At 32.9% G+C, this 14982-nt stretch overlaps 1 protein-coding gene across 1 annotated transcript in view; it reads left to right on the plus strand.

The window, feature by feature from the left end:
• Positions 1-13094, plus strand: part of LOC147810654 (uncharacterized) — a 35545-nt gene extending 22451 nt beyond the window's left edge. The window contains exons 7-10 of the mRNA XM_087160452.1: positions 334-576; positions 9546-9767; positions 11219-11458; positions 12853-13094. Coding sequence (XP_087016578.1) covers positions 334-576; positions 9546-9767; positions 11219-11457 — 704 coding nt within the window. The 3' untranslated portion in view covers position 11458; positions 12853-13094. The remainder of the gene's footprint in view (positions 1-333; positions 577-9545; positions 9768-11218; positions 11459-12852) is intronic.
• The last annotated feature ends 1888 nt before the right edge of the window (positions 13095-14982 follow it).

Here is a 14982-nt window from a genome sequence, read left to right on the forward strand (position 1 = left end):
AGGAAGAAAAAGCTATGTTTAATGTTAAAATCAAAATCTTGCCTATTTCTATGCTCTGTTGAATGTTGTCCGCCATTGCTTTCTTCGTGAACGTTACGTTGTAGTCCAACAGCAGCTGATTCGGACGCCAGTCGTCGTTCAAGCCGAGGGTTCGATGACTTATGCTCTCTAACTTAAGAATTGGCCAATCAGGGGTTAGCAGTCGCTTCAAGCTGGTCTTTTGTAACGCCGACTTGTCCTAAGAAACCATGCTTTTTAGATATATGAACTCTACAACTATATGGACAATTACCAAAAATACTTTACACTATGCGAAGCCTTTTTCTGTTTCAGATTTCAATCCTTCCGAAGAATGCTCACCCCAACAATTCAAATGTAACAATGGTACTTGCATTTCATGGCTTTGGGTCTGCGATAGTATGGAGGATTGCTCTGAAGGGGAAGACGAAGATGGCTGCAAACCCAATTCTTGTGAGGATGGGGAGTTCCAATGCAAGTCTGGACAATGCATCCCAAAAGAGCAAGTTTGCGACGGTAGTTATGAATGCTTCGATAAGTCTGATGAAAGGATTTGCTGTAAGTTTTTTATTTTTAATCGTTTTTTATGAGAACACTATACCGCGGGAGAAACTTTTCATGACGAATTCTGTTTCACCTCTAATTGGTATTTTGAAGTTCCGAAACAAGTGAGTTCATCTTGAGTAATCTTTGCAATAGTTTATTTGTATTTAGATCGTCTAAAAAAATCAGCATTTTTGATAGATAGGTAGTATACTTTATTTACGTCGCACTAGAGCTGTGCAATGGGGTATTGACGACGGTCAGGGAAACATCCATAAGGATGATCAGAAGAATCGTGCGCGTGAAGTCGTGAACTTTACAATAGAACAATTTGAACCGCGATGGCTCATGTGATAGAGCGTTCGTCTTCCAATGAGGCGAACCGGGTTCGAATCCCAGTCGATACGAAATCCACATCCGGCTTGGATCGACCGCAGTGCCGACGAGAAATATGCTCAGTGATAGACGGATCAAGGGTTAGAGTCCCTTTGCCGTTAGGCTAACCGTGGAGGGTTCTCGTGGTCTTCTTCTCTATGTCACGCAAATGCGGGTTAGTTCCATTAAAAAAAAAGTCCTCCACGAAGGCAAATTTCTCCCAATACTTGATCCAGGAGTTCCCTTGTCTTCTGGATTATATTCAAAATTACAAGGCTACGGATTAGAACGATAGTAGTCGTAAACACATAAAATTGGGTCGGCTGTGCAGCGACGGTTATAAAAAAGATGGAACAATTTAACGAAGAACGATACCGTGCACCTTCGGTCCCTGCGCAGGTCTGATCAAAGTGGTCACCCACCCGCTTACTGACCGCAGCCAGCGATGATTAACTTCAGTGTTCTACTGGCTGTGCTTACTAACAGTTCACTGCGGGACTTCAGAATTTGAAACTCTATGGTTTAGAACAAAGTTTTTTTTCCAACTTTAACATACTAACGCAGATGAGAGAGAATTCTCCATGAAGTTTTCTCGTCTGGTTACTAAATAATTGAAACTAACGACCCCTTAAAACTGACATAATTTAATGACGAACACAAAATTTAAACATACACAAAATACTAACACGACAAACACAATACCTATTTGTACGACATTTTAAAGCGAACTAACTGCATGAAACATTTACTAATCACGTGACATTTTCAAAGGAAATATAGATGGCAGCACACAATTCTTTAAACAGAAACATCCTCCCCCACTATGAACACTTAGGGGGTTCATAAAATGTTATTACATTCATTCAAACTTTAATTTCAAAAGTAATGCAGCAATAAATCAATTACTGAAAATTTTCAGTTTAAGAATCTATACACAAAAATTAAAACAACCTTATATGAAATATATGTGAATCGTAATCAAACAATAAACAAAATCAGTCAAATGAAATGCACTAAAAGACAAATATTAAACTGTCATAAAATTTTGATTTGACGGAAAATTGTAATTAAGAGTTCAAAGTTCGTATGAGTTCAATGTTTGAAGTCTATTATTGGTAGTGGGCAAAGTTTAACAATAGGACGTTTTAACTCACCATTTGCAGTTTTTAACCTTACCACTCTGATTTTACCGTCTGCTCCTGGAAAGGTCTCTAGCACACGTCCCAACTTCCACTTCAATGGTGGCAAATCATCGTCTTTGATTAGCACCAGTTCATTTACAGCAAGATTTCTCTTTACTTGGAGCCATTTGGGACGCCTTTGAAGAGTGGAAAGATAGTCAGTTGACCACCGCTTCAAGAATTCTTGGATCATTCTTTGCATTAACTTCCATCGTTGTAAAAGTGTTATCACTTCCTTTGAAAGATCAGAATTAGGCACTGATGTCAGTGAAGTACCAATGAGGAAATGACCAGGCGTCAATGCCTCACAATCAGCAGGATCATCAGACAAAGGAGTGAGTGGTCGAGAATTAAGGCAAGCTTCTACTTCAGCAATTAGGGTTAGGAATTCTTCGTAGGTGAGGATTTGTTCACCGACAGTTTTTTTAAGGTGAGACTTCATAGATTTGACAGTGGATTCCCACAATCCTCCATGATGAGGTGCCGCAGGAGGATTGAATTTCCAAATGATATTTTCCTTTGCAAGATAACCCTGAAATCTTTCATCTGAAGAGAGTGATGCAATTAATCGTTTCAACTCTCTATATGCACCAACATAATTAGTCCCACAGTCGCTATGTATCTGATCAGGTTTTCCTCGTCGAGAATTAAATCTTCTTAATGTGGCAAGTAAAGCATCAGAAATTAGATCATTAACGAGTTCTAAGTGAACGGCTTTTGTGGATAAACACACAAATAAACAAACATAGCATTTCATAGTCTTCACACCTCTTCCTTTTCTGGGCTTCACTAGGAAAGGTCCAGCGTAATCAGTTCCAACAACAGAGAAAACTCGGGAAGGTGTGACTCTTACGGAAGGTAAACCAGACATAAATTGTGTCAAAAATTTAGCATTTTATCTATGACATTTTACACACCTGGAAATTATTTTTCTGACAAGATTCTTGACACCAATTATCCAATATTCTTGAGTTAATGCTGACAATGTCATTTGAATAGTTCCATGTAGATGGCTTTCATGAAAATATCTCACAATTATCGTTGATAGATGATGACCCTTTGGGAGAAGTATTGGATGTTTTCGACGGTCAGAAAGATTGGAATTCTTCAACCTTCCACCAACTCGGAGAAGTCCGGATGAGTCAAGGAAGGGTGCCAAAGGCAACAGATTGCTATATTTTGGAAGTGTCTTCTCCTTCTGCAGACTTTCCATTTCAACACCATCATTTTGAACCATCTTCACAAGGGAATTTCTAGTATTCTGAATCTCTGCAGTTGTTAAACAACCACTAGCCTTTGCAGCTGGAAACTTGTAATTTAGAATAAATCTTCTACACCAGGCAAATACTCTTTGCAATTTAGTCCATGAGGAAATTTTATTTATGACGTTCATAATATCAGGCTGGTTTTCTTCCTTGCAAACATTCATGTTGATGTTCACGGGCTTGTTTCGTTTCTCAATACGAAATTCATCATCCAAGTTTTCGCTATTCAAAGAGCTGAAACCTTTATCATTATTCCATTCTGATTCTTCAAGTCTCAGCCATGAAGGGCCATGGAACCATTTCTCTCCTTCTTTCAATTTGCTTGCATTGCATCCACGTGTCAGCAAATCAGCAGGATTATCGATACCTTTGCAATAATGCCAAGATTTGGGATTTGACTTCTCCTGAACTTCCCGGACCCTATTGCAAACAAATTGCTTCCATCGTTCAGCCCTTCCCCTGATCCAATGTAAAACAATGAATGAGTCCGTCCAATATATATATTCAGAAACCATTTCCCCCAAAATACCATTAATATAATTACCTAGTCTAGCTCCTATAACTGTCGCCATTAATTCTAAGCGTGGCAAAGTTAACTTTTTCAATGGGGGAAACACGACTCTTGGACATCAAAAACGACACTATGATTTTCCCCTTATCATTGATATACCGAACATTGGAAACCGTCCCATATGCAACGAGTGACGCATCACAAAATATGTGTACCTCTACTCTTCGACTTCTTGGATTTCCGCAAGACAAAAAACAATACCTTGGAATGACTATGTCTTTTAAATGCTTAACTTCTACACACCATTCAGTCCATTTAATTTTTAAATCTACTGACAACTCTTCGTCCCAATCTAAACCTCTTTTCCATATCTCTTGCAACAGACACTTGATCTTAAGAACGAAAGGACTAACAATACCAACTGGATCGAACACCATTGCAGCAGCGTGTAACACAAACCTTTTCGTATTTGCCGAATTATTTAAACTTTTCAATAACGGGGAAATTTCCAACGACAGATTATCTCCTATAGGGTTCCAATTCAAACCTAAAACTTTCAAACTACCACTAGAACTCTCACTAATATCACTATAACCTTGTTCTATCCACAAAGACTTCAATTCTTCCGAATTAGAATTCAGCTTTCGTAAATTCATTCCTGCATCTCCCAAAATATGAACAGCTTCAGTCGATAAATCAAACGCCTCCTCAACATCATCAGCACCAAAATAAAGATCATCCACATAAAGTGAAGTGTCCAACATTTCAACACATTTAGGTGCATTTTCAAGATACTGGTTAATGTGCTTTTTAATAGTTGCTCTAAGAATAAACGGAGATGATTGACAACCGAAAGGAAGACGAGTCATTCGCAAAATTTTAAAGCTATTACTAGAATTATCTGAAAGCCATAAAAACTTTAAAAATTTCCTATCCTTTTCAGAAATGCCTATCATGAGAAAAGCCTTTTCGATATCTGCACTGAACGCTACTTTAAATTTTCTAAATTTAAGAATAATGTCTTACACATTAGGATTTAAATTTGGCCCTATTTCTAAATAGTCATTTAAAGATAAATTTTGCTTAGTTTTTGAGCTACAGTTAAAAACAACTCGCACTTTAGTAGTATCCTTATCATTTCGCACAACTGCTCTGTGAGGCATAAAATATTCCTCATTATCTCTAGCACATTCCTCGACTATTCCCTTGTTTTGTTGCTCTTGTATCGTAAGTTTATACTCCCTCGCAACCCAATTATTCTTCTCAAAAATAGTTTTTAAATTATCGAATCTCTTTTTTGCTATCCAAAAATTGTTCGCAAGATCCTTAGGTGACCTTTTCCATAATAATGAAGTTTCGTACCTGCCATTAACAAACTTAAGAATATTTTCGAATTTGTTTATTAAATGCTTATCTTCAATAGCTATCTCATTTTCATCTTGAATGCCTAACAATTCTAAATCCCATAGTACCTGAACATCCGTAACTGAACTTAAATTTGTCGAAGTAGCACGGATCGACATCTCTTTATTTTGCTCTTGAATTCCCTGTACCGTATAACCGAATATAGTGGGAATACAATATAAAGATTTATTTATTTTCTCTGCTTTAGAATTATCAACAATCTCCCAAAATAAATCAGCCCCGATTAAAATATCCAAACCTTGATTGAAATTCGAACATGCATCAGCTAAAACGAAACCTTTCGCTATTAAATCATTCTGTATTCGCATATCTGGAATCGAAAGAGGTGCGGCTGTAATTGTATCTGTAATTAACGCCTCAATTTCAACAAAAATTTTAGGATCATTTCTATTCTTTAATTTTACTCGACCTACACCGTAGCTTTTTTGTTTTGTTATTACGGACCCAAAAGAATAAACAGATAAATTTTCTTTTCTTATTACTTTCACTCGCAGTTCATTTGCTAAACTTCGCATCATCCAGGTTCTTTCGGAACCATTATCACAGATAATTCTGACTAATTTATTATTTTTTTCAAAACATGCGACTACACTACAAGTTTGTAATAAAACACTATTTCTCTTAATGGAGGAGTGGCATTGAACAACCACGTTTTCCGATGAATCATTCTCCTCGCATAATAAATAATGATGAGTTCGCCTGTTACATTTTATGCATGGCTCCAATTTCGTTTTGCAGAGTCTAGCAATATGATGTTTTGAAAAACAACGATTTTCTTCTTTTAATTTATTTTTTCTTTCTATTACGCTTTGATATTCGCAAACTTCATGTTCACTACTGTCGCAAAAAATGCACTTTTTTCTATCGACTGTTGAATGATATACATTTTGCGCATTTCTATTAAAGTTACCTTTTTTAATAAAATCAGATTTCTTACGAAAATTCTTATTTTCGTTACTTAAACTATTGTTATGCTCACGTGAATCAGATTTATAAATCGAAAGTGTCCTTTCTCTAGAACTTATTTCTTTTTCCAAAAATGAAAACAAATCTTTAAATACCCAATTATTTTCAGGATAATTTCGATTGAATTCTAAAACAATTTCCCTCGGAATTCTTTCTATTAGAATAGGACTTAATAAATTACCATAAGTTTCGGTATCTATTCCTAACGACTCTAAATTTCTTTTTTGTGACTCAGCACAATCAAATAATTTTCTTAAGCCAATTAAATCATTTACATTTCTAATAAAAGGTAATTTTAACAACTGATTAAGATGTGCTTGGATTAACGAGTTTTTATTACCAAATCGATTCTTTAAAAGATTTAGAGCAATATCGTAGTTTTCACCCGTTAAAGCAAAACCGTTAATACAACTTGCTGCTATCCCACCTACATGAGACTTTAAATAGTTAAATTTATCCACTTTGCTTAAACAGTTATTGTTAGGTATAGCACTTTCGAATTGATTAAAAAATTCTAACCAATGCGCGGGGTTACTATAATATTTATTTATATACAACTTGGGAAGTTTAACAGTTTTTATTAACTGCGCGTTACTACTTGAATTAGCTAAAGGGGGTGTATTTTCTCTACTTTCTCTCATACTTAAATCAACTGAAATATTTCCTTTTTCTTAGGCGCTCAAATTATCAATTACATTTATAATCTTTTGTTTCCATAGAACAATTTTCTCATTATATTCATCTGAAATCGAAACCTCATTTTCGATTTCACTAATGTCGCACATATCTTCAACCTTGCTATTTACACTTATAAGCTCGCTTTCTTTGTGAATTAATTGTTCTCGAAACTCTTTTAAAGCATTAGTTTTATCTATATCAGCCAAATCATCACACTCATTGAGATACGTTTCAATTTTAGTAATTAATTTGGTGACCTTATTTATTAAAACTTTACGCTTAGCCTCTAATTTTTCAATTTCTGACATTTTAATAAATTGACAATAAAAGCACAATAAATCAGATCAAGAAAATAAAACTAACCTTCACACTGGAACTATCGTCATTAGTATCAAGAACATAGTATCAACCTCGTGCTGGAACTCAACATTGAAGCATCGATTCGACAACTCAAAATTTCATTGCTCGCTAATATATCCCGCTAACTGACACCAAAAAATGGTTACTAAATAATTGAAACTAACGACCCCTTAAAACTGACATAATTTAATGACGAACACAAAATATAAACATACACAAAATACTAACACGACAAACACAATACCTATTTGTACGACATTTTAAAGCGAACTAACTGCATGAAACATTTACTAATCACGTGACATTTTAAGAAGAAATATAGATGGCAGCACACAATTCTTTAAACAGTAACATCGTCATTAGTAAAAATACTTTGCATTTAAATAGACTGTAATTACTACTGAAAGGTGTTATCAAATCACGGTATCATATATGCTACCAACCATCAGTCTTTCTCTGTAAATGATCTAACGCTTAGATTTCATATTGGCATAACCATCGTTAGAAATTTATATTATCATACTTAAAATATGCTAATTAATCAGTGCAAAGGTTTTATGACGTAAAGTCAAAATATGAAATACTAACGCAATTCTTCTATAAAAAAAAGCACTATTTCGATGAATTTGGATTTTTGATCTGCCAAAATGTCAACGCTTGCTGCCATTTGAAAATGTGACACTTTACTAATTTAGTTCAGAGTTCATTCTATAGTTAAATACGGTAATTTAGTTAGGTTTCAGATCTTTGGCCCATATTCAAAAACCGCACTTAAGCATGCATTTATGAGTAGTCATCTCAAGGTTAAATCATGACATCAATTTAAATTTTAAGCTGTGGTAACAATTTGTGACAACAACAATTAAGTCAATCGAACAATTTGTCTTGATAACGGACGAATATTTAAATTATTATTTAACTGTTTAAATGATTAAACACTTAAATAATGAGAAATTATTAATTATTAAACTATTTAATAATAATTAAATATTTATATATTTAAATAATAAACATTTAAAAAAATTATTAACCTGCTTAGAAGCAAACACCAATTTGGAGATATTTTTCTACTTGGAAAAGGGCTAAATTCAACTAATGCAAAAGGGGTTTCCAACTTACATGTTGCTGGGGGCCGCAATTAAAAACACCAGTCAAATGGAGGGCCGCAACATCACCAAACTTTTACAAGACTCTTGTATGTATGAAGAAACATTAAATATTACTGACAAACTTTTTCAACGACAAGTTTTTTCAATATTAAAAAGGAAAATAAAAAGAATTACAAATAATGCTGGTTGAGTATTCATTTTGAATCTTTCCTTAATCTGAAACATAGTGGCAAGATTTTTTTTTCTTCTTTTAAATTTGATTATGTGATAAATTAAATTTTTTTCCGACTTATTAGGAATCATAGCAACAAGATCAAAAAAAAAATTCTCAAGCATATGAATTTTTTTCCCCTCATGCGATATACAAGGAATTTAAATAAAACATGATATTCATTCCCTTTTTTATGAGTTTTAAAATTTACAAATGTAAATAATTTCATCCAAAATGAGTAGTATCAAAAAGTTAAATCAGAGAATTTCTTCGAGAAAATTTCTAACACGCACGTGCTAAATTATATTTACAAAATACGAAAAAAGCGAAATCAAAAAAAGCATCATACACGATTATTTTTGTATTTGAATAAATATTTTCTTGGATGCAAGACCTGAGAAATGCATTTTTTTACACCGTTGGTATGTTAGATTTCACAGAAACGAAGAAATAAGGGTTTTTTAAGCGAAAGAGAAGCATTTTAAACACATATAGATTTTTTTACAAAAATTGTCCGCAGAAAAAATATAACTAATATATTTTAGTTAACGGGCCGCAAAAAAGGCTTCGCATGCCGCCAGTTGGCAAACACTGCTCTACATCAATCATCAAATCACAGCCAAATTTTAGGTTAAAAGCTTTTTGTTGAGTGAAAAAGAAACTTATTTTGTTATCTGGGTTTTAAGTTTATGTTATTTCTAATCCCAGATAGTATAGCTCAACTACGCAAGATCTCCACAAAACAAAAAAAATCTTCCAAAAGTCCAAAAATAAATTCTTTAAAATGTTGAAAACAATAATGTTTAAACATTTAAGAATGCAGATGGCGGAATCATTTTAAGTTCATTATACAGTTAACTCAAAGTAGAATGATTTTTTACTCTGTGTTTTTTTTTTCATCAGCACAATCAGAATGCGGAGGGTTTTATTGCGGCAACAAAGAATGTATTCCTCAAAAATTTAGGTGTGACGGAAAGGAGGCTTGCACAAACGGAAACGATGAAGAAAACTGCGAGTGCGACGAGGAAACTCAGTTTAGATGCGATGAAAATCGATGCATTCCTAAACGATATGTTTGCAATCGTCAGAGGGACTGTTCAGATGGAAGTGATGAAGATAACTGTGGTAAATAAAGTATTACATGTTTTTAATAAAACCGCGAATCACGAAAATAATAAAGAAGAATGGGTGTAAAGGACTTGTTTCTTTAGACAAGGGCCTTCTGTGGGCGTCAGCAGAAAGTTGACGAACCCTGACCCCAACAAAATACTGTTTTGCAAGCTCAGCGTGAGCAGTCGTTCCTACTCAGACATTATCTCACATTGCGCATGCCTTAATGACGTAAACAAAAATCTAATTTGATTTTGTAGCTCATTCCTATAACTTTATATGTGTCAATCAGTGCTTAAGAAAGGAAAAAATGACCTTTTAATCAATAACCACAGATTGTTTAAAGCACGGGATCTTTGTATGATTTATATCTTACGTTATACAAATTAGGTCATTTTTTTAAATTTCAGAGGTTAATTTTTCCTCGAAATCAAAATGTTGGCCGATTTCAATTATCTGTTGGCTGTTGTCCATTGTTTCGGTAGTTAACGTTACTTTGTAAATCAACTGCAGTTAATTCGAACGGCTATTGTCGTTCTAGCTGAGCGTTCGATGACGTATGCTGTCTAACGCGCAAATTGAATAATTAAGAGGTTAACACTCACATCAAGGTAACGTTTTCTAACGTCGACCTGTCCTAAGAAACCAGGCCTTAAGATTCGGTGCATACTGCTACGGAAAACCAATTTTTTTCGTTGTGATTTAACCAAAGCAAAATAATGGTTTCATTTCTTACGTTAAATATCAATTACCATTCTCTGACGTGCTCATGCAGGTCAGCTAACGTGCCTCAAGATCAGTTAACAATATTAATCGATTTAGCCATGTTGCAATTTGGATTAGAATTAATTATAAATTAATCTGCTCTACGTAATCTAATAAAATTAAGATTTATTTAGACGGATTATAAATAAACCTTGAGGTTCTGGTTACCGGCCTGCACGTGCACTATCGTTTTTTCCTAGCTGAAGAAATAGTATAAAGCATAGTCAATAATGAATGACTAATTCATATTTTAAATGAAAATGTATTGAAACAAAAAACTCTTGGATGCATGTAAAAATACATACGCAAACAAATTCTACTTAATTCAATAATTAGAATATATTAGATATTCAAAATATCGGTGCTACACCTAATAAAATTTTTTTAACTATTTTGACGAATTATTTTAGGAAACCATTTAGTATCTGAGCAAAATTTGGCTGGATTAAAAATAAATTATTACGCACGTGGTTTTAAGTTTATGTTGCTTCTTTTCCCAGATAATATAGCTCAGCTATACACCATCTCCATAAAACGAAACAAAAAATCTTTAAAAAGACGAAAAATAAATTCTTTAAAATGTTGAAAACAGTAACGTTTAAGAATTTAAGAATGCAGTTGGCGAAACATTAAGTTTATTATGTAGTGAACTCTAAGTAGAATGATTTTTGACTCTGTGTTTTTTTTTTTTTTTTCATCAGAACAATCTGAATGCGAAGGGTTTTATTGCGGCAACAAACAATGTGTTCCTCAAATATATAGGTGTGACGGAAAGAAGGATTGCAAGAAAGGAAATGATGAAGAAAACTGCGAAACTTATGAGTGCGACGAGGAAACCCAATTTAGATGCGATGAAAATAAATGCATTCCTAAACTATATGTTTGCAATCGTCAGAGTGACTGTTCGGATGGAAGTGATGAAGATAACTGTGGGAAATAAGGTATTACATGTTTTTAATAAAACCACAAATTACAAAAATAATAAAAAAGAATGGATGGAAGGGACTGGTTTCTTAAGACAAGGGCGCATCAGCTGAAAGTTGAAGTACCCTGACCCCAACAAAATACTGTTTTTCAAGCTCAGCGTGAGCAGTCGTGCCAACTCAGACATTATCTCACATTGCGCATGCTTTAATGACGTAAACAAATATCTATTTTGATTTTGTGGCTCGTTCCTATAACTTTATATGTGTCAACCAGTGCTTAAGAGGGGAAAAAATGACCTTTTAATCTGTAACCACATATTGTTTTAAGCACGGGATCATTGTATGATTTACATCTTACATTGTACAAATTAGGTCATCTTTTAAATTTCAGAGATTAATTTTTCCTCGCGAAGATAGAGTCGATGTGCATGATAAAGTCAACAACGAAAATTATAGAATAACGTTTACGAGATTTTCAAACGAAGAAAACCTTTAAAATATGGGACGCACATGGTTAGGCGTCAGTTGGCGTCCTGAAATTTTTTAAGGAAGAGCCAGCATCGGGGTTTGTAACATATGCCTTGTAACAGGCTGACGCTATGTAGCCATGATATAAATTTACGTCATACCAGAATTGCTGCTACTATGCGCTGAAAGATATCGTTTGGATGCAAGATGACGCACCTCAACATATTTTATTTTAAAATCGTCGGTGAACAGTTGGCCCAATTTTAGTAGCACATATCTCAAAAACTATATCGTAAAAACTTATCTTCGAACTTTGTTCAATATTGTTGCGAAATATTGTTCTATATAAAAATGGACCCCTTTGATAACGTATATGCATATCGCGAAACAATATTGTTCGATATTGTAAAAAACGTTGTCGAATATTGTAAAAAAGGAATTTCGACTGACATTGTCAACACGATATTCAAAAAATGAATGCTATGAAATGCCTTTAATTGACAAAATTACGTCAATTGTGAAATAAAATTTGTTTTTGAAAATATTCATGCCTGTTTGTTCCCCGAAAAAGCTGATAAGATGAGCTTGTTTAAAATTAAATTAATTGTTATTACCAAAACTTATAGAATCTTAAAGTTTGCAGCTTAGTCATTTTTTAATTGCTTTTAAACTACCAATGTTCAACTCCGTAGTCATGTAATTTTAAACCCAATCCAGAAGACAACGGAACTCCTGCATCAAATATTGGAGGAAATTTTTTTTTGAGTCTTTGAATAAAATGGCAGGCAAAACTTTAAAATTAAAATTTTCAAAATTCCCATTAAATACGTACTTAGTTGCATTAAATGCATTTCATATCGAAGATTGTCTTCTGATTTTTAATCGTTGGTTTAAAAATGGATGAATTTTTTTTTGTATAATTAGATTTTTGTTTCATTTAGATGATGTGAAAAAGGAGTCTGATGATATCGACAGTATTATTGATGAACTGGACGATTCAAATGTGGTTTTTAAAGAGTTTTTCCTGAGCATTTTCAAGGGAAATTCAACCAAATCTTAATATTTCAAATTAAAAATTCTCAAAATGTTTTATTCTTTTTAATTTAAATATTTATTGCTATTGATGTTTAATCAAATGAACTTTTTATGTATTTGAATTTAAATAAATGATTCAATGAACAAATAGGAAATGATAGATATGTTTGAATTTATATACACTTATAGTTAGTACATTATTTTTAAAACAAAAATTCTTGTTTAATGAAGTCCTTACTAAAATCTCCTGGAAATCACTAAAAAAATTCATATTCGGATAATAATAGGCTTAGTTTTAAAATTTTAATTCATCAATGTTTCATTAAAAATCATTTTTTGAAAAAGATTATTGTTATTTGACCTGTTATTTATTGTTATTTTTCTCGATAAACCTTTGAATTACATCAAAAAGAACGATCTTCTTTTTAGGAAACAAATCTCGGCCGTTTTTATATTATTCTTGAGAACGTATATTTGGCAACTTTAGTTATGTAGTATTATTAAACCTATTTCTGAAGGAATCCATTAAAGCAATATATTTCTTAAGCAATATTTTGTAGTTAGCTCAATCGGATCACTCTCTTCTTGAGAAATCACGAAGAGTTTTATTTTTCCTTGTGTGGTCTCGATAACAGTTTTATTATGTTAGGAAGTTAATCCACTTGGTTTCGTACGTATCCATTTTAAGCCGCTAACGCAGGATTTTATGATGCAATTCTTTGCGTGTATTTCTGAGATTAATTCGCTATTCCAAAGAGTCAATTAAATTTTTTATGGGATTCAAATCAAGTGATTTTTCAGAGTAAATGAAATGCAATAGGGCAAGTGTCCATCAGTCACACATTTTTCAAGTTCAATTGACTGTACTATTATTTAGTTATTTGTTTTAAGAAATCGAAGTATAAATATTTTATCTTCAGCAGTAATTAGAATTATATGCATATAATGTTCTACAACTAGACTTTTGATAATTATATTATATCTTACAAATAAGCAAACAACTCTCATTCGTTAATTTATTACTATGACGGTTAACTTCATTTTTCAAATTAAATTTGCAGAAAGGAAACTTTAATTAGTTAAATATGAAATTATGCACAAGTGCTCTAATTAGAAAATAAAAAATTATTAACAGTGCATGCAGTTTTCACGTGACGCAGACATCATTTTTTTGCACAGGAAGCGAAGAACTGCAGTTTCCATCATAAATTATTCTGCAATGTTCGGCCATTTTCAGATTTAGGGACGCCTATTGATCCAGAATGTTAAAATAAACATGCTAGTGGTACTTTAGTGAATCATCCAAATCATTCACAGACTCATCTCTGATTTCAGGAATATAGTCCATTTCTTTAGTGATTATTAATTAGCTAATAAGTAGCCAATTACCTAATATTAACTTTTTGTAAACCAATTTGAACATTCATGTGACACTTTGAGTCACTAGTTTACAAGAATAATCTTTATTAATTTCTTTTGAAGGAATGCTTCCATAAAATTGCCATCCTTCGATATTGAGAAAAGATAAACCATAGAAAAAGAGAACCCCAGACACTGCCAGACTAAACAATTTTTTCTTTGTATGAATGAATGGTTTTTAGAGTTTGATGTTGGAGTCCAACAAAGATTTTTCATATATTCTTTCAATCTATCTATGCATCTATCTGTGTTACAGTATATTTTGCATTACAGAACTATTAGAATGTAATGATAGTCAAAAATTGTATACTTTATCTAAAATGTTACTTTAAACTTTACAAGGGACAGTTTAAAAATAATTATAAAAAACTTTTCAAGCGAAACCCACTTAATTGGTACATGAAAAATTTTCCCCCCATTTTATAACTATCATTTAAAAAAATAAGTACAGTTTGATATTAATGAATTTTTTTTGTTAAATTTTTATCATGTGATTTAGTCTTTATTAACACTAGAAAGACAGAAAATTAGTATATACCTATATTGCCCAAAAGCAATCAAAATGACTGAATTGTGAAGGAACAATTAATGTGTAAAAAAAAAATTTCAAATTACTT

Source organism: Parasteatoda tepidariorum, chromosome 4 (genome assembly GCF_982258835.1).
Source record: "Parasteatoda tepidariorum strain Cologne lab strain chromosome 4, Ptep-v5.0, whole genome shotgun sequence".
NCBI classification, from domain to species: Eukaryota; Metazoa; Arthropoda; class Arachnida; order Araneae; family Theridiidae; genus Parasteatoda; species Parasteatoda tepidariorum.